General features: G+C 50.6%; 3 protein-coding genes across 19 annotated transcripts in view; 2 read left to right on the top strand and 1 right to left on the bottom strand.

Moving 5' to 3' along the window:
- The window catches only part of Slc9a3r2 (SLC9A3 regulator 2), a 13,742-nt gene extending 9,888 nt beyond the window's left edge, over window positions 1–3,854 (top strand). For 5 of the 6 annotated variants that reach the window (XM_023711499.1, XM_023711498.1, XM_023711500.1 and 2 more), the window contains 5 exons: window positions 1,729–1,908; window positions 2,120–2,273; window positions 2,348–2,391; window positions 3,108–3,170; window positions 3,392–3,854. In XM_023711499.1, the coding sequence (XP_023567267.1) occupies window positions 1,729–1,908; window positions 2,120–2,273; window positions 2,348–2,391; window positions 3,108–3,170; window positions 3,392–3,550 (600 nt within the window). In that variant the 3' untranslated portion in view covers window positions 3,551–3,854. The remainder of the gene's footprint in view (window positions 1–1,728; window positions 1,909–2,119; window positions 2,274–2,347; window positions 2,392–3,107; window positions 3,171–3,391) is intronic. The other variant, XM_023711497.1, reaches the window with a different exon arrangement.
- A 1,602-nt stretch (window positions 3,855–5,456) lies between these two features.
- Nthl1 (nth like DNA glycosylase 1) lies at window positions 5,457–12,101 on the bottom strand. Of its 2 annotated transcripts, none has more exons than XM_004628107.2 (6): window positions 11,911–12,101; window positions 10,571–10,809; window positions 10,125–10,295; window positions 9,146–9,305; window positions 5,687–5,792; window positions 5,457–5,608 (listed from the first exon to the last, which is right to left on the bottom strand). In XM_004628107.2, exons 1-6 carry the CDS (start codon window positions 12,020–12,022, stop codon window positions 5,485–5,487), a joined length of 912 nt encoding a protein of 303 aa, XP_004628164.1. In that variant the 5' UTR covers window positions 12,023–12,101; the 3' UTR covers window positions 5,457–5,484. The 2 variants fall into 2 exon arrangements, with proteins under 2 accessions (XP_004628164.1, XP_023567636.1); XM_023711868.1 differs by having other exon boundaries at window positions 12,011–12,064.
- A 36-nt stretch (window positions 12,102–12,137) lies between these two features.
- Window positions 12,138–21,756, top strand: part of Tsc2 (TSC complex subunit 2) — a 38,522-nt gene continuing 28,903 nt past the window's right edge. For 7 of the 11 annotated variants that reach the window (XM_023711863.1, XM_023711866.1, XM_023711867.1 and 4 more), the window contains exons 1-10: window positions 12,138–12,217; window positions 12,688–12,851; window positions 14,141–14,227; window positions 15,462–15,629; window positions 16,569–16,713; window positions 17,576–17,693; window positions 18,349–18,397; window positions 18,786–18,911; window positions 19,484–19,557; window positions 21,003–21,129. In XM_023711863.1, the coding sequence (XP_023567631.1) occupies window positions 12,717–12,851; window positions 14,141–14,227; window positions 15,462–15,629; window positions 16,569–16,713; window positions 17,576–17,693; window positions 18,349–18,397; window positions 18,786–18,911; window positions 19,484–19,557; window positions 21,003–21,129 (1,029 nt within the window). In that variant the 5' untranslated portion in view covers window positions 12,138–12,217; window positions 12,688–12,716. The remainder of the gene's footprint in view (window positions 12,218–12,687; window positions 12,852–14,140; window positions 14,228–15,461; window positions 15,630–16,568; window positions 16,714–17,575; window positions 17,694–18,348; window positions 18,398–18,785; window positions 18,912–19,483; window positions 19,558–21,002; window positions 21,130–21,756) is intronic. The other 4 variants (XM_004627871.3, XM_012513954.2, XM_012513955.2 and 1 more) reach the window with 2 other exon arrangements.

The following is a 21,756-nucleotide window of genomic DNA, read 5'->3' as shown; positions in this document are numbered from 1 at the left end:
CGGCTCAGCCCACCAGGGGGCGCGGCTGGCCGGCATGTGGTGCTGGGGGATCGAACCGTGGTCCCTGATGTTTTGCCGAGCTTGTTCCAAGTAGGTGCTTTAGACCACTGAGCCATCTCTCCAGCCCCTGTTTCTTCCTTTTCATCTCAGGCTGTGTGTTAATGGTATATGTCCCTGAGAAACACTTCTGTGGAGAAGTGTCAAGACCTATCCCAAAGCCCCTCACCTGGACCTCCAGGTCTGTTTGACAGAGAAAATGTGTCCATGTAGTGGAGCTCTAGAGACTTTGGAGCCCTTATACCCTGAAACTCAGCCCATGTGTGGTCAGCTGAGTCTCTGGGCAGTTGAGCAGCAGCAGCCTGACCCCTGCCATTTCTAGTGAAATGGAACCAGATGGTGGCCACACAGCAAGGTTTCAGAGGATCAGCAGTAGACTCTAGATGAGATCTGGCCAGGCTTTGGGGTAAGAGAAGGAGTCCAGAGCAGGGGCACAGGCTGGGAAGGCTTGGGAGCAGGGCCAGAACCCTGGGGCAAGGCAGCAGGAAGACACACTTGCTTCCATAGCTGTGCAGCTGCCCATGGATAAGGAACTTCCCAGTCAAATTTGGGGTTTGGAATGAGCTCAAAGATGGAACAACTAAAGCAGCCAGGCCTACAGAAGGATAGGTGCCCATGCCTTGGAGACCTTCCCTGAGACCTGAGGCGACCCTCCCCTAGTGCTGGCCCGTGCGCCAGCCTGGCTCAACATCTCTGATTGACAAGATGCAGGGAGGGCTGGGATGTAGCTCAGCAGCACAGCATCAACCTGGCAAGTGCAAGGTCATGTTTGATTCCCGGTACCAAGAAAAAAAAATTCTTGAGAAACGGTGCAGGGAGATGGAAGGTGAGGGAGGGACCAGCCCACTGTCACCTGCATATGCCCTGCCCTCAGAAACCTGAGCTGCTACCCGCCTACTCACCCTAGCCACTGCAATGTGTAATTGGGCACCAGCACCAATGGCCATTCAGCACCGCAGTCACTGTTCTGGCCGCTGGCTGGGTGGGGGTCATCGGGCCTGCCCCCTGCCTACATAATCCCCTGTCTTGGAGCTCAGCTGCAGGATGCCAGAGGTAAAGTAAGGTAGGGTCCTGGGTGGCAGTGGGGATTCCCTGTTGGTACTGAGTGCACTTTTATTTCCAGTGGGCTGGTGGGGGCAGGGCTGGGGTTCCCCTTCCAGGCCTGGCTCTTTCTTTCTGGGCCACATGGCTGGGACTGACTCTGCTTTGCACTGGAATGTGAAAGCAAACACAGCCACCACACAGGCTGCAGCCCACGGCCCACCTCCTGGAGGAACAGAGCTGACCAGGCCTTGGAAGCAGGGCAGGAAGCCAGGGAGAAGGGATGCACAGGCAGGCCCCGGGGGTGTAGCCTTCTTAGTTGGTGAGTCTCTGTGATAGATGGTAGCTCAATTTCACCTAGCTTCTCCCTACATCTCCAGCCAGTGCACTGCACTACCCTATAGCATGAATTTTCTCAACAATCCCACAAGGCAGATTTCCCAACTGAAAATACTTCACATTTGTAAGAACTTGATCTTAGGGAGCCTTACTGAGACCTTGGGGCAGGGATCAGATGAAGTATTTGTTGTTGAGACCTGGGACCCCCTGCTAAGGTGGTGGCTGGTGTCGGGATATAAGGCTGCTAGGGCTGGGAGGCTAGAGCCTGATCTCCCACCACTGTTATTGCAGGATGTCTCTGGGCCCCCAAGAGAGCTGCGCCCTCGGCTCTGTCACCTTCAAAAGGGACCTCAGGGCTATGGATTTAATCTGCACAGTGACAAGTCTCGGCCTGGCCAGTATATTCGTTCTGTGGACCCAGGCTCCCCTGCTGCCCACTCTGGTCTCCGTGCCCAGGACCGGCTCATTGAGGTACCATGCCAACTGATATACCATGTGTGTCCCATGTCTGGACCTCAGGTCCTTGCTGAAGGAGGGGAGTCACTGGGAACCTGAGCTGGCACTCCTCTTTGCTGCCTCAGCTGGTGGTGGCTTTGATGAATATTTGATGGCACACCTGGCTAGGGGGTGTGTAGCAGGCTGGGCTCCTTGGGTCCTGCTGACCCTGTCCTGGTGGCGGCAGGTAAATGGGCAGAACGTGGAGGGGCTGCGCCATGCTGAGGTTGTTGCAAGCATCAAGGCACGAGAGCATGAAGCCCGGCTGCTGGTGGTGGACCCTGAGACTGATGAGCACTTCAAGCAGCTGCGGGTCATACCCACCGAAGAGCATGTGGAAGGTAGGCCAGTGCTTGAGGGTGTGGGGTAGGGTCAATGTGGGGGGAGAACAGCCACTGACATGTTGTCCCCACAGGTCCACTGCCATCACCAGTTACCAACGGGACGAGCCCTGCCCAGGTGAGAGGGTGGGCCCAGGTGACCACGGTGTACCTCTTGAGTCTACAGGCCCGAGAGAGGCCCCCTTTTCCCTGGAGATCTCTGCCTTGAGTAATGTGGTTCTGAGGCCCAGACCCATGTCTGACCCCATCACTGCAGCTTTAATACCCTCTGTGAGGATCCTGCCCTCTGCCCTGGGTCAGCACCATGCCCTAGTCACACAGGACAGGCAGGTACCTGGAGTTCTGGGGCCATTGCCCTCTTTTCTCTGTTGCTGGTACTACGTGGCTATTATTTTATCCGGTAGTCCACACCTCTTTGGAAGCTGGCCCGGGCTTCTACCCAGATGATACTCATAGGTGATTCCTGCATAAATAGTGCCCTCATATTGTGACAGGCCAGGACTGGCCATGTCCCTGTTCACTGCTGGGTGCCCAGAATACTGCTCAGCTTGATCTGGACAGTAGTAGAGGATTGGTGCTCAGTACCAAAGGAGTAGTAGATACACTTGTGGAATTCATGTGCACAAAGGGCTGCATGCAAAGGTATAGTGTGTGTATAAAGGCATGCATGCAAGGTTGTACAAAGGTGTGGTATGTACAAAGGAGTGTATGTGTAGCTGTAGTGAGCAAAGGTGTGTGTGATCAGCTGTAGTATGTGTGCATGTGTCTATCTGTGTACACTAGTGGCTCCCTGGGTGGGAACCCTGAAGCCCTGCCTTGCCCTTGGTTCCCCAGCTCAATGGTGGCTCAGTGTGCTCATCCCGAAGTGACCTACTGGGCTCAGACAAGGACACTGAGGTAACTCTGCTATGTTCAAACATGGGTGTGACAGAGGCTTTGGGGATAGGTATCTGAGGAGATTGCAGCCTGGACAGTGGGGCCACCACCTCCAGGAAGCCCTCCTATACCTACTGCCCTGCTCCCCAGGTAGCCTCTTGTGTAAGCTTCTTGGGAAGGTGCCTGTCTGGGGCCCAGGTCTAGAGCTCACTTCTGACACCTTGCCTTCCCTGTGCCTCCAGGATGGTGGTACCTGGAAGCGAGATCCATTCCAAGAGAGTGGCCTCCACCTGAGCCCTACAGCAGCTGAGGCCAAGGAGAAGGCTCGGGCCACACGGGTCAACAAGAGGGCACCCCAGATGGACTGGAACCGGAAGCGTGAGATCTTCAGCAACTTCTGAGCCTCTCCCTACATGTTTGGGCCCATGTGGAATCTCTGGCCTGCCTAAGGCTCCTCACGCCTCAGTGAACTGGAGGGTAGTCTCATCTCCATCCAGAAAGCAACCTGTGCCCTGGTGAGCCTCTGTCTTATCTCCAGCCTGCTATGTGCTGGGAACTGTCCCAGCAAAATGGGGAGAGAGACAGAAAGAGACAAGAGAGACAGTGGTAGAGAGAAAGGGGGCCAGAGGATGACAATTGTCAGGCCTTTGCTGCTCTGTCCCCGGCCTACTGAAAGGAATTTGTTTTTGCTCCCCCGCCCCCAAATATCTCCTGCACCACACATTTCCACTTAATACCAGAGGCTCCCTGTTCCCTGCTCTCTAAATAATTGTAATAAAACAAACCTTTCTCTGCAAATCATTCCTCCCTACCCCCTCAGTAGCACCATCCTGAGTGGAAACAGGACAGAGCCAGGGGCCTTCAGGCCATGCTCATGTGAGCTTTTTCAGGGGAAAGGCTGGGGAAGCCAAACGTGCCTATAGGAGCTGCCCTCCCTTATGTGGAGGGTTATTAGGCCAGACCTCAGCCCTTTCTTACACTAAGGACTTGGAATGCTGTGCCTGGGCTCAATGAGGGGCCTGAGGATGGAGGCCCATGCCCCCAGGAGGGCAGTCTCCGGACAGGTTCCCCTTTCCACCTCCCAGCTTCCAGACCTGAGGAGTGTGGGTTTAAGAACTACTCCCACAAAGGACCCCAGACCTATAGGCCTAGCCTCTGCCTTATGCCTGCCTGGTGCCCATCCACATGGACATCCCATTGACTCTATTCTTTCTTCAGTGCCCTGAACCCTATACCGACCAACACTGCTGTTTGCCTTGTAAGCCATAGCGCATGCGCGCGCTAAAAATTAAACAGACCTTGCCTTGGAACCTGATATCATGTCTTAAGTCTTCCGTTGGGAAGTAGGGAGTGGGGAGATGAAGCTGTTCTAGGGAACCCTGAGGTCAGGCTGCAGTCAGGGAAGCTGCTTTCAACTCCTGCTCCTACTTGAGACCCCCATGCCCAGATCCATCCTGCCCTACCCTCTGTGGCACATTCTGGGGCCTTGGCCCATCTCTTTCACCTGGTGTGTTCCAGCTTTCCACTATTACCTCCCCTGTGCTGTCTGAGCTCAGTATCTCTACAAGCTACTCTCCATATAGAGCACTACACATAGGTCAAGCCTCATGCCTGGTGTCAAGATAGGTGGCTCTCAATGCAGTGGGGCATTGGAAGAAGGAGCTCTTAGGGTAAACAGGTTCAAGAGTGGGCAGTCTGGGCTGAGAAGCTTCTGGGCCTATAGATGGACAGGGTGTGAAGGATCACAGGGATGCTTTCCCAGTACACTAAGTGCCCGACTTATGAAGAAGCTTCATTCCGGGAGAACGTTCATAAACTGGATTCATCTGTAAGTCTGAGAAAGTGAGACATATACCTTTGACACAAATATACACTGTAAAGCATAAGGAAAACCAAACACACATACTGTAAACTATTTTTACTTTTACAGTTACCTTAACACATGTACAGTAAGTACAAATGTAGGCATGTGAACTATTTCCATGATTTGTTCCCACCTATGAATGTTCACAATGTGAGGTCCCTTCCTATCTGAAAGTTCACAACTCGGATGTTTGTAAGTCAGAGACTTACTGTAGGCTTCCTAGCAGCTGGCTGTCACTATTTCTTTTCTCTGTGAGTACACAGCATGGGCTGTCATATTCTCCCAGGAAACCCAGCCTAACACCCATGAGCAGTATACACACATGCTTCCTGGCTGCCCTCAGATCCTGTAGATAGTCAGACATTAGTTACAAACAATCCCCAAGCTTTATTACACAGGTTGTGACCCCCTCCCCAAAGGCACTTCATAGGTAATAGCAACAACAGGACCCAAGCTGAAGCCTCATGGCCCTTAGAAGCTCTGGGCAGAAGGACAAAGGGTCTTGTTGAGGCAAGTCTGGCAGCGAGGATGGACGGGCAGGCAGATCTGCTGGCCAAAGCCCACCAATAGCCCGTTGACCTCACTCCATAGCTCCCTGTGGAGGCGAAAGCCATGTCAATGTAGAGAGAGAAAGGTGAGGCCCACCCTTCAGTACACCCCTATCCCAATGCACCTGGGCAGCCACTCTTCTAGGGCAATGCGGGTCTCCTCAGGGGATCTGGTCATTCTCTTGGTCCACCTCAGTCGATTAGCAATTCTGTGCACGTGTGTGTCCACTGCTGCATGGAGACAGAGCAGGATGAACCAGTTTACTCCATCAAACCATCATGGCCTAACTCCTTGAGTATATATGTGGGCAGGGGGTTTGAGTGGCCCACCTGAAAGCTCTAGAGTAGAGATGGGAAGTACATAGCCCTGGCTGCACAGCTGCTGCATCTCAAGTGCTGGACTAGACCTACAGTCTCTCCTTTGTTGCAGCCCCCTGCAGGCCTTCCTCCTATTGCCAGGGAAGGTTGGTAGAATGCAGTCCCAGCAATCCTGATGCCAACTGTGTGGGTGGGTAGGAAGGTATCTCTGCTCTAGATTCTGGCCCAATGACAGTAACAGCTATCCTGGGTCAAGGACTTGCTAGAGTTAGGCAGGTCCATCATCAGCCTCAGCTCAGTATCTCATTTCTGATTTTTGTTTGGGAGAGGGTCTCATTATTTAGTTCAGGCTTGGAGCTGGGGAGATAGCTCAGTGGTTTATGTGCCTGACTGGCAAGTAGAAGGACCCAAGTTCAATCCCTAATACCACATGCAATGCTGGCTCTGGAACCCCAGCTGTATTCTGCTGGCCCTGAAACCGTGCGTGGTGGCATATGCCTGTAATCCCAGTGCTAGGGAGGCTGAGACAGGAGGAGCACTGAGTCTGAGCTGCATAGTGAGACCCTGTATCCAAAAAAATAAATAAATAAGTATTCAGCTTAGGCTAATCTTTTTTTTTTTTTTTTTGGTGGTACCAGGGATTGAACTCGGGACCCTGCACTTGCCAGGCAAGCACTTATTCTACTGAACTATTTCCCTGGCCCAGATCTTTTTTTTTTGCAGAACCAGTAGTTGAACTCAGGCCCTTGTGCTTGCCAGGCAAGTGCTAATTCTACTGAGCCATCTCCCTGCCCAGCTCCCCCCCAACCTTTTTTTCCCTCTTAGGCTAATCTTGAACTATGTAGCCAGCCATAGGATGGCTTGCCATCCTCCTGCCTCAGCTTCCCTAAATGCTGGAATTATAGGGATGTACCACCATGCCTTTTTTTTTTTTTTTTTTTTTAACATGTATTTGGTACAGGGTTTCACTATGCAGCTGGGTCTCATAGTGAGCCTCCTGTTTTCAACCTCTGTGGTGCTGGAATTATAGGTGTGCGCCACCACGCCTGGTCTTGGTGGCCGGTATGGTGTGCCTAGGGGCACAGCCGGTGTGGCATGTGGTGCTGGGGATCAAACTCTGGTCTCTATACTTGCCTAAGCAGTTGCTTAGTCTGCTGAGCTATCTCACAGGTCCCCAGCATGGTAATTCTTTATAAACCACCTGTGGGTGTAAAATAAGACCAGGCAGGGTTCGTTCCAAAGTATGCAACATCCAGGATACAGTGTGTGCTTGACACATATGAAGTTCTGGGTTTGATTTCCAGTGTCAAAACCCCCAAAACTCCAAAAAAAACCCAAACCCATAAAAGCAAAAACCCCAGTGTATACTCTTGGCTCATAATTTTCCCAGTTGACCTCTGGTCCATGAAGGGCCTGGTGTGCTTCCTGTCTCATCTCCTGTGGTTTAAGGTCCTGCCTGGCCTAGGCTCTGGCTTTGGGCACTAGGTTGGATAGCAGCAGTTGGATCTAGCAGGCTTGTCTGAGATCACTGCTGCAGAGCTGGAATCTTCCGCTACAGCTATTGGGGACAGAGAGGGGAGTGTGGTCAGGGCTGCTGCTCGACCCCTACTCCTACCATCTGGCTGCTGCAGAGGCTCAGTCTGGGTGCCTACTCATTAGGGCCTCCTCCTCTGTCCCAGGCCTCTTGGCCAGCTGCAATCTCAGCTCTGCTTTCCTTTTCAGTATTCACCATAAGAAGCTAATCCCTGTAAGTTCCCTTGCCTTGCCAATGCTTGGGTGCAGGCATAGGATGATGGCCGAGTGTCATATCCTAGAAACTCTGAGCCTGTTTTCTTCTAATACAGAGCTAACCATATTCCTTAGGACACCCAACTCAGTCCAAGGCTACATTATGGTTGAGATTTCTGTGTTGGCCCAAAGGGCTTCTGATACACCTGTGGTTAAATAGGGTGACTTCTTCATTGGCTTTGAAGAAAGGAGGCCAAGTACTTGACCCAAGGTTGCCCAGCTGGAAACAAAACATCTGGGGTGGGCTCCTATAACCTACAGCTCTAGCTTTTTATGTGAAGGGGATTTTTCCCCTCCTCTAGGAAGCAGCTCTGTGGTCTCTGATGGTCAAGTCCACGACCAGAGAGAGTGACTTTCCAACACTCCTTTTGACTGTGTCTACTGTACTCAAAATACAGTGCCCTGCCTGGCCATGGGCCCTTCCCTCATAGAGGTACCCAAACACAATACAGCAAGCACTCCAGGACATGGGCAGGCAGCTGAGGACAGTATTCAGACAAGCTCAAGTGTCTACAAGGAGGCTGGCAGGTGGCACTGAGAGTTTAGGTAGGGGAGGAGGCTGTGGCCTGCTCCTGCTCAGCCTGGTTTTTGCAGGGATTAATAATATCCAGTCTCAATTGTAGCTGCCAGCTCCCACCCACAGCTCTGAGCCTTGAGCTGCTCTTGCCTGTCAGGGAGTGCTGCAAGGCTGCCTGCCCAGGGACCTGTTGAGGAATGACCTCTGTCCCCAGAACCTCTGCAGAATTTCAGAGTAAGGGGCAAGGAGAGGCTAGGGTCACTTTCTTGGTTTCTGGGCTGGCTGGGCCCTGCTATGTAGCTAAGGCACCTCAATTTTTCTAGACAAAGGTCCAAGAAAGTAGCAGTACTATCCCTACCACAGGGAGTCTGCCTTACTCTACACACTGAAATCTCTAGTGCCAGCAAGTGACATCCAGGAAAAGGATTCCATGATGGGCCCTACCCCTGCCCCAAACCTCCCCACTCAGGTGTCTCATTTCACAGCTTTCTGCTGCACAGCTGTGCAGATGCTGTCCCTTCTGTCTGGAATGCATTTCCTCCTCTCAGTCTGGCTAACCCTGCCTCACCCTGAGCTCTTGGTGGAAACAACCTGAGGAAGTCTTTCTAGATACCACTTGCTCAGCCTAGGCTCTGCAGCATGTATGGGTTTCCCATCAGCGGTGACCGCAGGCGCAGCACTCCTTGTTGAATCTCTCTTCAGCAGGGGGCACACACACCTGTGTCTAGCTTCAGGGCCCCTCACAGAGCCCAACAGGTAATAATGCTCAGTAAATTAGAGCTCCTGCTGTTAATATGGCAGGGCTGGCCAACTTAGCATTGAGAACACCTTCCTAACTCTTCAGGTTGAGTCTTGGATGTGCAGGTTGGAACCAGGTCCAAGGTCACATGACATCAAGAATCCCAACAGCAGCCAGCAAGCCTAGAGCCCATCCCTTCTTCCTGTGCCAGGTGCCACTCACCTATGCCTGACACAATACCCCAGGCCACAGCCATAGCTAAGTGTGCCATCTTGGGCCCGACGCCTGGCAGTGCCACCAGCTCTGACAGAGAGGCTGGGATGTCCCCATTGTAGTGCTGCTGCAGAATGGCACTCGTCTGCTTGATGAACTTTACTTTGGTCTGAAAGATGATTAAGGGGTCAGTCCTGGGGAGGGGAGGGGGAACCTGACCTGGGAGGACAAGATCTCAAAGAGACACATAGAAATCCAGAGCTGCTCAACCCATTCCTCAGTAGATATTTGGAAGGAGCCAAGGGGAGCAGGGAGACCCAAGGGATGCCTCTGACAGAGACCAAAGGCAGGGCTAGACCTTGCCTTCCGTCCACATGACCCAATGACATGTCTGTGGGGCCCAGCTTGTATTTCTCTGCCCCAGCATTCCCTGAATAAAGGCTGAGACAGGCTGAATAGGCCAGCCATTCCCAGAGCTGGGCTCCTCAGAACCTGGGCCTTCAGCAAGGAAGGTGGGAGCCCCAGACTGCCCTACCAGCTGCTGAGCCCGCCAGGCAGTCCCCATTCTGTGCCTGAATAAAGAGGGATGTGAAAGCCTATTTGACTACAGCCCACATAGTTGCTAAGTAGGAGCCCCACCTACTAGCTACTTCCAACAGATCTGTCCACCCACCAACTAGTATTCTGGTGGGGGCAGCTTGTTTGGGGTGACACTCCCGAGGGAGGCCCGGAGTAAACAAAGGGGAAGGCAAGGAAAGGAAGGGCAGGTTGCTGGGTGGGGAGGTGGAGGAAGGAAGGGGCGCAAACAGGAAAGGCCAAAGAGTTCCAGGGACAAAGTACTAGCCACAAAGCCTGCTACCACCCCACCCTACTGGCTACTTGGTGGCATGAGGAACTTGTGGCCAGAAGAAGGTACGTTTGCTCCCTGCCTTTTGTGTCTCTGCCAGGCCAATGCCACCCTAGCCCTGTTGCTATGGGTCAGACTCACCCTCCAGAATCCCACAGGGTAGATGAGCTTGCCTAGCGTGTTGTCATCTGTCTGCAGGATGCTGTCTACTGTCAGACCCCGGGCCCGAAGTCGCTGCATGGCGCCTGCTGTCACCTGGTCTTTGGTCTGGCTGGAAAGCATCAGAGCTAGCAGCACCTGGTATCTTCGTACCTGCTTGTGCAATGACAAGAACCAGGGTACAATGGGTTGTGGCAGCTCACTCTGAGCCAGGCCCCAGCCAAGCCCTCCATCCAACCTGTATTTGTCCCTCTGGACTTTTTACCCACCAAGGCTAACAGGGTAAGTGGGGGCTTGCCCTGTGCTGCCTGCAAGGGGGTATGCTAGCTAAGAGCTGCCAGGTATCAGGCTGTCCCATGCTAGACAGAAGCAAGTGTCTTCCTTGTTGAGGGAGGCATGTCATCAGGGCAGGTGGGGCCCCTGCCTACCTTGGGTGGGGCACTGGAGTCATAGCAGTGCTCAGCCCCTAGTTGGTCCACAGGCGCATCCTTCCTGCTTCTCATGGTGCGGATATTGGCTAGCTCCTGCTTCCAGTCCCGTGGCTCCCAAACTGTCACCTCAAGGGGGTCAGTCCCCTCATTTTTCTCACCATCTGAGGCCTCATAGGCCACGTGCAGTTTCTGCACCTTCCGCTGTCGTTTCACAGGCCTGTGTTTTTTTCTTTCTTCTGCAAAAAAGCATTCAGCCAGGTTTGGTGGCAAGTACCTGTATCCCAGCACTTGGGAGGCTGAGGCAGGAAGATTACCATGAGTTCAAGGCCAACTTGGGCTACATAGTGAGTTCAAAGCCAGCCTGAACTACATAGTGAGACCTTGTCTCCAAACAACAACAAAAAAGCACCACTCTGTCCTTCAAGTGGGGGCCACCAGGGAAAGGTGGGCACAGGTACTGCCTAACATCTCTCATTCAGCTACCCCAGTGGGGGTGCTCTGCTCTCTGCAAGACAGAGGATGTAACCCTGTAAAACTACAGTTAGCCTACCAGGATTCTAGTAAGAGCTTCTACCATTATGCCCCAGTATGTCCACTCAGCTGCATCTAACTTTCTGACACTCAAGTCAGACTGTGTCACTACCCTTTCAGAACTTCTAGGCTTCCCTTTGCATTTAAAATGAGTCCAAACTCTCTCAGGCCATGAAAGCACCTGCTGCCCTGGGAAGCACCATCACCTGCCTGCTTCCCACTGCACACCCTTCCCTCTGCCATGCCTGCCCCAGAGGGTGTCCTTGTGCAGACTTCCCTCGTGCCCTGGGTGCCTATGGAAGTCCTGCTTTGGTAAAATCTATAGAAGTCCCAGCACGGTCTCTGTTAGTCCCTTGAGTCCTGCTTCCTGGCCCACAGTAGGTTGGTCCTTAAGGACGGGACATGAACAATAAATGCCATGCCCTTTCCTGTTTCCTCTTTAAGCCACTCTCCATTTGGGGGAAGACTTCTGGTGCGGCGTTTCTTGGCAGCCAGTGTGGCCAAGAAGGAAGCAGCTCTGAACACAGAGCTACTGTGCCGCACAGCCAGCCTGGCACAAGTAGACCGCCCTGCGGAAGGCTGGTGGGACCGAAACTCTCTCGCTCAGGACGCGGGCGTGTGCCTGCGCACGCCTAGATATCGCTAGCAGCATCCGAGAAAGGGCCGGGGTGGAACCGCAGAGCCACTCGGAGGAACACATGGCTCGGTGGCGCGTGCGGGCTTTGCCGCGTCTTGGGTTGGAGTGTTAGCCCTCAGGCCTCCGTCCCATTCCCTCACTTCCGCGGCCTGGCCAGGTACTGAGCTACCTGCAGCCACCTCTCGGTTCCCAGGCGGCGGGGGTTCTTCCCCATTTCCCAGCGACCCAAAGCCAGTTGCTCGGCTCTGGCTGCGAGTCACCATCCTCACCGCCGCTTTCATGTCTGGTGCGGCTGAGCACGCCTTCCAGCCGCGCCGTGGCCGGTCACGTGCTCAGGGTGCGCAGAACTACGACTCCCGACACGCCCAGCGCGGAGCTCGGCACTATCCCACCCCCGGAAGTGCGGGTTACGCTTCCGGCGGCGGCTTAGGGGGTCCAGGGAGTGAGCCCTTCTCAGCGGCGGGCGGCCGCACGGGGTGAGTGGTTCTTGGTGACACTGCCTCTCGTGCCGGCTGAGACCTTCGTGTAGCCCGGTGGTGACCGGGTGGCGGGGAGGCGGGTTCCATGCGCTCAGACCTCAGCCGCGCCCACTGCAGCTTACGCTGCTCTCTAAGGCCTCCTTGCTTTTATAAATCATGGCGGGTGTGAGCGGGTCGCTGCTGCAGGTGTTCCTACAACAGGTCCTCATTCATCCAGGGAGAAGGTGGCAGAAGTGGCTTCCTGGATAGGGGCGCAGATGGCTGTGTCTGAGCAGGCAGCAAGTCAGGCTAGGCCTGCGTCTACCGTACTTTTTGTGGCCCGCTAGCCCAGCTGTGGTTGAGTAGTCCCACGGGATGGGGGTGGGGTTCTATCCCCTAGAAACTAGGGTCGGTTTGGTTGGAGGTCAGAGGTGGCGCTTGCGGGCGGGGGCTGTTTCTCAGGTGTTTCCAATGTCTGTTCTACATAGAGGAGCCCTCTCCTGGGCCCCTCCCCACCATGGCCAAGCCAGCAAACAAAGATTCCGGCTTGAAGGAGAAGTTCAAGACTTTTTTGGGACTTCGAACAAGGACAAATACTAGATCTGCAGAAGGCAATCAGACCGAGTTTATCATCACAGCGGAAATCCTGAGAGTGAGTGAAACTGCCTGTGGCTTTTTTAGCGTAGTGAGGAGGGTGAGAAAGACTAGTTTGTCACGGTTCTGTAGGGGATGGGTTGTTGATGACTGCACAGGGCTGCTGTCCCCAGTATTATAGAGGCTTACATATGTGTTTTTCCTTAGGACACTTAGCATCAGGATCTTGGTGACATGCTCTAGCATACTTACGTTAGAATTCAGGTGTTGATGCAAGAAAACTTTTTTTTTTTTTGGTGGAACCGGGGATTGAACTCAGGCCCTTGTGCTTGCCAGAAGAAAACCTATTTTGCCAGCTGTGACCTGAACACTTTCGTCATCACAGGTGGCTAGGGATAGCAGGTGTTAACTGGTAATACATGAGTTCCTGGGAAAAGTGGATTTTTTTTTTTTTTAAATGTAGTTGGTACAGGATTTCACTGTGCAGCTCAGACTTCTAGTGATCCTCCTGTTTTCAGCCTCCTTAGCGCTGGGATTACAGGTGTGTGCCACCACACCTGGTCTCTGTGGCTGGCATAGCATGCCCGGTGCTGGGGCCAGCTCGGTCTGGATTTGACTGAACTGCTGACACAGGGTACATCAGGAATGAACATTTAAAAATGTGCTGAGTGAAAAAAGTTAGTCATAGAGGTCCCCATAATGCATAAGTCCATTTACATGAAGTGTCTGGAATAGGAAAATCCAGAGTGGCCAAAAGCAAAATCAGTGGTTGCTAGGGGCTAAAGAGAGGAAGGAATTGATTTGTAATTTCCTTTTAGGATAATGAAAATACTCTGGAATTGGAAATGTAAGCATCATGAATATATTAAACTCTGAATTGCATAGTTTAAAATTGCTGCAGGGGTGTATTTTATATTCTGTGAGGTTTTTTTAGGTACCAGGAATTGAATTCAGGACTTTGCACTAGCCTGGCAGGTGCTTATGCTGCTGAGCTATCTCCCCAGCCCCTTTCCGTGAGTTTTATCTTAATAAAACTTTGCAGTTATGAAGAAATAACAGGGTAGGAAGATAGCTCAGTAGCACAGTGCCTGTCAGGCAAGTGCAAGGTCTTGAGTTCGATTCCCAGTAAAAAACAAAAAACACAAAACAAAAACAAAAGCATTGCTCATTGTTAGGCTGCTGAGGTCCAGTAGTAAGCTCTTGGCTAAAACCTCATTCATAGAGATCTATTACAGAGCTCTCCTGTAGAAAATGCAGAGCAGAGCAGTTTGTAGGATGGTTTGTGATTGGAATTAGGGAGACCTGTCATCTGAGTACCGGCCTCTTTTTCTTCTTTTTGCTTTCTAGGAACTGAGCATTGAATGTGGCCTTAACAATCGCATCCGGGTGATAGGGCAGATCAGTGACGTTGCAAAAACTAAGAAATTTGAAGAGGTAGGTTTGCCTCAGAGATGCCACCTAAAAATTTTAAATTTAGAAGAAAACAGAAGCCTTTAGTTTTCTGTTTGCAGGAGCATATCTTTGCATTACACCTTTGGCTGTGAGGATAATGGGATGCCAAGAGAGGGTGTGATTTCACAGACTGCTTCACGGCACCATGCTTTTGGGCTTACTTGGGAAATGTGACCGGTTGATGGCATGACAGACCTTCACAGAACAGACACCACGTGTATATTTTTAATGATAATTTCTAGTCTCATGCTGTCTTGTGGGCAAAGTGGCTGGTTTTCTAGGGGATAGTGTTGATGTAGAGCACTTTAGAGCTCCTCCTGACCTTGTCCTGCATTTGCGTGTGTGAGATTCAGGAGGTGACTCACTTCTGCTAAGAGAAGTGGCTACTGTATCTTCAGCAGTTTGCTGGAAATATACAAGCTGTACATTATCAAAAAGTAAAATAAAAAATAGGGTCCACATTGAGAACCTTGCCTTTGTAGGTATGGAATGTTGTGCCCATAGATAAGGTGACCTATAAGAGCTGGGATGGTCCACAGACTCAGTGTCTTTGTTGCTCCTCAGGTTGTATCAGTAGGAATCTTGTAAGTGCAACACAGGAGGTAAGGGTTCCAGCAAACCTAACATCTAAAAATTAATAACCTTTGTAGTCCCCATTACTAAAAGGAGTGGTTGAAGAGTGAGAAAGGGGATACAAGAGCCAGCTCAAGTGCTTGTGTAACAGCACTTGAGTCTGGGTGGCTCTGGGCAGCAGGAGTCAGTTCCCACAGCTGGTGGGAGTTCTGAGAGAAGCAGACTTCAGAAGGCTATGCAGAGTTTGTCCTTAGCATCTTCAGTGGTAATAGGGGAACCGCTGAGTGGTCCACATCTACTAAGTTCACAAAGAGGAAAATCATGAGCCAGGGTTTCTGGGTAAGGTGAAGGCCAAGACCCCACCCTGCACATCTCATTCAGAGACTTCTCATGGCGTTCGTTCTAGAGTCTGAGCAACTTTACAGCAGACTCTTTTGCAGTCTTAGGAAAGCCAAGACTGCTCCATTGGCTTGCCTGTTGACTTCTTTCCGTAGCCTTTGGCCTAGACTAGTTAAAGGGACTTGTGGAGGTTTAAAGTGGTTCTGAGACCTGTGGTCATTGCAGGCTGCTGAGGACCCAGTTCTAAGTCAGAAGACCCCATTCTTTTGCTCTGTCCTTTGCTTTGTCATGTTCTTGCATCAAGGGGCCAGGGTTCCTGAAGACCATACCCTTATTGTTGTCCCCATTGTGTTGGTGGCAGCATGCAGTGGAAGCACTCTGGAAGGCTGTTGAGGACCTATTGCAGCCAGAGCGCCCACCAGAGGCTCGACATGCAGTGCTGGCTCTGCTGAAGGCTATTGTGCAGGGGCAGGTAAGGGGAGGAGCCTGATGAACTTCGGCTGATGGCAGGTTACCAGTGATATGGACTCTTTTTTTTCTTTGGTGGGGTGTCATGTATGGGTCTGGTGGTTAACAGGGCCTCCAGAACCCCTATGTGAGCATTGTACCATTGCTCCTATCTGTGTGACCCTGGCTAGTTACTGGAACCCCTGAGCTTCTATCACTTCACTTCACTTTTTTTTTTTTTTTTTTGTACTGGGAATTGAACTCAGGACCTTGTGCTTGCCAGGCAGGCGCCATGTCACTGAACTGTATCCCTGGCCTACCTCCTCACTTTTGAGGGGGTGGTGACTGAACCTTCCTCTGGGATTTTCTGGGGATGGAAAGATGAAATTTATGAGAAGGTAGAGAACGATGCCTGATATGGGCCTTGTTACCATGCTTCTGCTGCCTTGTCCCTCAGCTGGAGGATTCCTCCTTTACCAGGCTGCAGCTGGGCAGAAGTGTTCAAACCTTTGAACCCTCAAGGCCTGTCTTGTTATTCCTACCTGGAAGACTTCTCCACTGGTGGTCAGTTTCTTCCTTCTTGGCCCAGCTGCTTGGAGTGGCCTGTCCACTTGTGCTGTCCCTTACCTGGTGCCTTTGGCCTTTGTCATCATGATATGTATGCATGGATCTACTCAGGGCTGTGAGCTGAGTGAGGCAAGAGCTGCATTGTCCCTGCTCTATGACCTGACATACGTAGAGCCCAATGCAGTAAGTAGTCCACACATACAAGTCAGTTGCCAACCAGTGACTGTGGTCCTCTATCCCAAGCCCACAGGCTTTGCCAAACCATTCTTTGTAAATAGAGAGAAGGACAGCAGGCCAGACCTGGTGTGTCAGTGCCTGTTGTACTTTCTGGCCTATTGAAAGACAGCTGTGTGAGAGAACTTAGCAGGGCTTGCTGACCTGGTGTTTTTGTCTTTAGGGTGACCGGTTGGGTATTCTCAGAGCTCTATTCTTTAAAGTCATCAAAGATTATCCTTCCAATGAAGACCTTCATGAAAGGCTGGAAGTTTTCAAGGCCCTCACAGACAATGGGAGGCATATCACCTATTTGGAAGAAGAACTGGGTGGGTGTCACACTGAGTGTGAAGTTTCTCTGACTTTGGATTAAATTTAATCTGGAATGGGGAAGGACATGGGGGTATCTACAAGGGACGCAGTGCCAGACAGCTCTACTCACCTGGATTTCCCAAGGAGTTCTTTCAAGGTGCAGCTCTTGGGCTTTACTCCAGCTGGTGGCTCAGAGTGATTAGGAAGTAGGCCTCGAAGATTTCTTTAAAGTAGGTGGGTGGTGGGTTGTCTGTTGTTAGGAGAGGCTATTGTCAACCTATCTTGCCCAGTGTGTGCTGTTTGAGCTCAGTTTGAATTTTCACCACTTAGTTGACTCCCTGTACCTTGACAATGAGACATTTTGGTGAGACTCCAGACTTCATGTCATTGTTGTGGGAAGAGGAAGGAGGAAGAAGCAAATATGAGTGAGATTTTGTTGCTGTGAGGTTGAGAGATGGGTCTAGGTGTCTGATCTGCTCCAAGAGAGGTGCAGAGAGCTGCAGGCCACCATGCATGTTATATGTCTCCTTCCAGAAACTCTTGGGGTGATGGGAGTACCCAGGAACCTGTCTCCTGGACATCCACCCCATAATGTGTGTCCCTTGCAAAGGGATTCTGAGTGTGAACTGCACAGTCCTACTGCTCCCCAGTTCTGACCCTCAGGCTGTTTGGGAGTGTGCAGAGGTGGTCCCTATGCGGTGGTTCCTATGTGTGTTCCTACTAAGTCGTCTTGGACACCATGAATAGTCTGCTTGTGACTGCAAGGCGACTGCTAATATGCTTCTTAGCAGTAATGGGATTCAGACTCATCTTCCTGAGGAGGTGAGGAGAAGGTGTAGTCTTGACTTCTCAGCAAGCTACTGTCCTCTCCTCCCACAGCGGACTTTGTCTTACAATGGATGGATGTCGGCTTGTCCTCAGAATTCCTGCTGGTGCTTGTGAACTTGGTCAAGTTCAACAGCTGTTACCTTGATGAACACATCGCATCAATGGTTCAGTAAGAAAACGGTTTAAGGTCTGGAGGTATAGTTTAGTAGGACAGTACTTGATTGGCAGGAACAAGGCTCTGGGTTTAATCACCAGTACTGGAAAAAGAAAAGAATAGAAAAGAACTTAGTCTTATTCCAATAGGTCATCAACACTATGCTGTCCCATTATAAGGTAAAGTTAAAAACCTACTTCCTGGGCTGGTGAGATGGCTCAGTGGTCTAAAGCACCTACTTAGAACAAGCTAAGCCAAGCAAAGCACAGGGACCTCGGTTCAATCCCCCAGCACCACATGCCAGCCAGCCCCGCCCCCTGGCGGGCTGAGCTAGCCACACACTAAATAAATAAATAAATAAATTAAAAAAAAAGAAACAAAACCTACTGCTTTAAGTTTGGCTCTGCCAATTGAATGAAGTCAGTAAAGCTACCAAATAAATAGAGGAGTTGGAAGTAGAATGGTCTTATACTTTCATTGTTGTCTTTTTGTCATTATTTTCTTAAACATCTTTTGATGTCCATGGGGGCAGGCGCTGGCACAGAGTGGGGACCATGAGGAAGGATGTGCTTCTCCCGTAACTGACTTCACTGAGTGACTAAAACGTGAAGTGTAGTTGTTCAGCCTTCTAAGAAACACACTCTGAACTGACGTTGGTTCTTCCTTCCAGCATGATCTGTCTGCTATGCATCCGGACAATGTCCTCAGTGGACATAGAGGTCAGTGACATCCCTTCTTGAGATAGTTGATTGCACCTTTGTTTCTGGAAGACTGGGATTCTGGGGTCAAGTCCTGTGTGCCGCTCTGGCTTTGTGGCCCCAGGCAGTTGCTTAGCGCCTCTGAGTTACAGAGGTCTGCCTAGTTAAGATAGTTAGGTGGACTCTATCATGAACTTTACCTTATAATGGGGCAGCATAGTGTTGATGACCTATTGGGATGGGGCACAGGATGAGCACAGGAATACCTCCCAAATGTATGCTGTCTTGCTCTGTGATTCCTTGTTTTGTTTTGTTTTGGTGCTCTGTGACTCCAAGTGAGGCTACTTGGGCAGTGGAAAGAAAGATGGGACTGTGGGGTACCAGTATGACCTTTTCTTCCCTCCTGCAGGTCTCCCTGCAGGTGCTAGATGCTGTGGTTTGCTACAACTGTCTGCCAGCTGAGAGCCTCCCTCTGTTCATTGTCACCCTGTGTCGTACCATTAACGTCAAGGAACTCTGTGAGCCTTGCTGGAAGGTGAGGAGTCTTTTCTTGGGACAGCACTCTTTTTTGTTTGTTTGTTTGTTTGGGGTTTTTTTGGTACTGGGAATCAAACTCAGGACCTCACACTTGCCTCCAGGCACTTATGCCACTGAGCTAGATTTCTGGCTTGTGTTTGGAGACAGGGTATGTAGTTTGGGCTGGCCTTGAACTCACTATATAGGATAGGCTGGCCACGAACTTGCAGTTATAATCCTGCTGGGATTACAGGTATATGCCACCACACCTGGTTTGGAATAACATCCTAATCCCAGGTAGAAAGGGCCATCTGCAATGTTTATGATACAGTTTTTTGAGTCACCAGGCAGTGGCCTGTTAAGGGCAGTCCAGTGGTCTTTCCCAAGCTATTGACCTGAGGCTAGGGGTTGGGTGGCATTTGAAAGCCTTGTAAACTCTGGTTTGGAAGGAGGTCATGGTGAGCTGGCTGTGTCATAGGGCTGCAGTGACAGTGTGAGGCAGTGTGAGGACTGGGATGTCCTTGATGGGATTGGGATGCCCTAATAGAATTTGTATCTGCTAGTCCCTATGCTATGTGTTCTGTCTCCTAGCTCATGCGTAACCTCTTGGGAACCCATCTGGGCCACAGTGCCATCTACAATATGTGCCGAATCATGGAGGACAGGTGAGTTTGGGCAGCTGAGGTGACAGGTGAGTGGGATGGGATCAGTCACTGGAAGCCTGCATAAGGAAGCTGCTTTGTACTGACACTTGCCTAGTGTGGATAAAGTTGGACTTTGCCTGGTGCTGTTGGGTGTCTGTTTGAGGAATCCTTTTTTTTTTTTTTAAATGTTTTGGGTACAGGGTCTCGCTATGCAGTTCAGACTCACCGTGATCCTCCTGTTTTAAGCCTTCCCAGCACTGGGATTACAGGTGTGCGCAACCATGCCACTTATTGTGCCTGGGTGCAGAGCTGGCTCATCATGTGGTGCTGGGGATGGAACCCCAGTCCCTGCACTTACCTAAGCAGGTGCTTAGTCCGCTGAGCTTTCCTCTCAGCCCAAGGAACCTTCATTAAAGCAGGCATATCATATACGTTATCTCCCATCCTCTCCCACCAGGCAAGTCAGAAAGTTTGTAACTGAACTTGGAACCTCCTCCCTCACTGGATGACTAGTGTGGCTCAGTTACAATCCTGTTACAAGACTAGATTCATGGTGTTCACCTGCAGCCAAATCAGTATGTCCTATTGTTTCTTATCCTGAGAAGTAGCCCAGTTCTATCTTCTGCCTGGTAGACAGCCCACACCAGCGATGCTCAGCTCTTGGTTCCTGACATCCATTCTTATCCCTTGAAAGTTCTCCACATGGCAGCCAAGAGACCTTTTTCCATATCAGATCTGATTGTGTCACCTTTCACCTGAGTCCACAGTGGTTCCCAGCACTCCCAGGACAAAGAGCCTCTCTGTGGATCAAGGTCCCCAGGGGCACAGCCCTATGGATCTGTCATACTTTTTTCTCCTGCTACTCCCTCTGCTACTGATAGCCTTTGTATATACCATTTCCTCTTGCTAGAATGTTCTTCCCACCTTTGCTGAGTCCTAATTGTTCCCAGAGTTATTATTATTTTATTTATTTATTTTGGCGGAACTGGGGATTGAACTCAGGCGCTTGCACTTGCCAGGCAAGCTCTTGTTCTACTGAGCTATTTCCCCAGCCCCATTCCCAGAGTTTTTAGAGTAGTCCTCAGCTCTCTGACTTTGCTGGGTAGCTTTTGCCCTTGGGTCCATGGCTTTCCTCATTGATTTTAGGTGGAAGTTTATCCTCTGTGACTTTTTTGAGTAGCTTCTGTTCCCACTAGACTTCTCACTCAGTCTTGTGTCCCTGGATCTTGAATGGTTCATGGCTCATGTTATAGTCAAGGAGTGATTAGCATTGAATAGATACAAAGGAATCAGTTGTTGCTGGCCTGTGTTTTCTGCATACTTCCCTTACCCTTTCTCTAGCTGTACTTTTTCCCTAAAAGTACAGGGATTATTATGGGCACTGCAAGTTCCAAGACCCTCAGGGGACCCCACGCAGGGCTAGGGCCCTACTCACGTAGTTTTTCTGGGGGTTGTTTTGCTTTCAGAGCCTACATGGAAGATGCCCCACTGCTGAGAGGAGCTGTGTTCTTTGTGGGTATGGCTCTTTGGGGAGCCCACCGACTCTATTCTCTCAAGAACTCCCCAACATCTGTATTGCCATCTTTTTATGAGGTAATGAGGTTGTCTGTCTTTCATTCAATAATTTTATTTATTTTTAAAAAAACCTTTACTTGAGAGACAGTATGGCAATAATTGGTATGTCCTGACAAGAAGTACATATTTAGAAGACCAGGATGATAGGCACTCCAAGCGTGACCCCTCTGTTACACATTGGCATCCTCAGTGCAGCTGCCCAGTGTCAATAATTTTTTTTTTTTTTTTTTTTTTGGCAGAACCGGGGATTGAACTCAGACCCTTGTGCTTGCCAGGGAAGCGCTTATTCCACTGAGCCATCTCCCTGGCCCTGTCAATAATTTCACTGAAAGGTTATCCTTAGTACCAAATGTAGTAGTAGTTGGTTAGATTACCTCTGCCAACTCAAAATTAATACTGATATTTTATAAATAATGAAATATACTAACCTTTTGATGAAATTGAAGTTATTCACAAAACATGGTTTACACATAGTTAAAGATAGAATATACTATGGTTCTTTGGTTTATTTTTCAATGCTTATCTGTAACATGATGTCAAAATTGTTTACATTGGGCCCGGGGAGATAGCTCAGTAGAATAAGCACTTGCCTGGCAAGCACAGGGTCCTGAGTTCAATCCCCAGTACTGCAAAAAAAAAAAAAAA

The sequence above is a fragment of the Octodon degus genome, unplaced genomic scaffold, assembly GCF_000260255.1.
Source record: "Octodon degus isolate 3935 unplaced genomic scaffold, OctDeg1.0 scaffold00021, whole genome shotgun sequence".
Lineage (NCBI taxonomy): Eukaryota > Metazoa > Chordata > Mammalia > Rodentia > Octodontidae > Octodon > Octodon degus.
This window is presented reverse-complemented; position numbering and strand designations above follow the sequence as displayed.

What these genes read in the sequence shown, in the direction of transcription:
- Nthl1 (XM_004628107.2), bottom strand. Translation starts at nt 12,022, where the DNA reads ATGAAAGCGGCGGTGAGGATGGTGACTCGCAGCCAGAGCCGAGCAACT. An exon ending in GAACCGAGAGGTGGCTGCAG is followed by an intron (nt 10,810 to 11,910) that starts GTAGCTCAGTAC and finishes GCTTTTTTGCAG; the next exon opens with AAGAAAGAAAAAAACACAGG. An exon ending in ACTCCAGTGCCCCACCCAAG is followed by an intron (nt 10,296 to 10,570) that starts GTAGGCAGGGGC and finishes TTGCACAAGCAG; the next exon opens with GTACGAAGATACCAGGTGCT.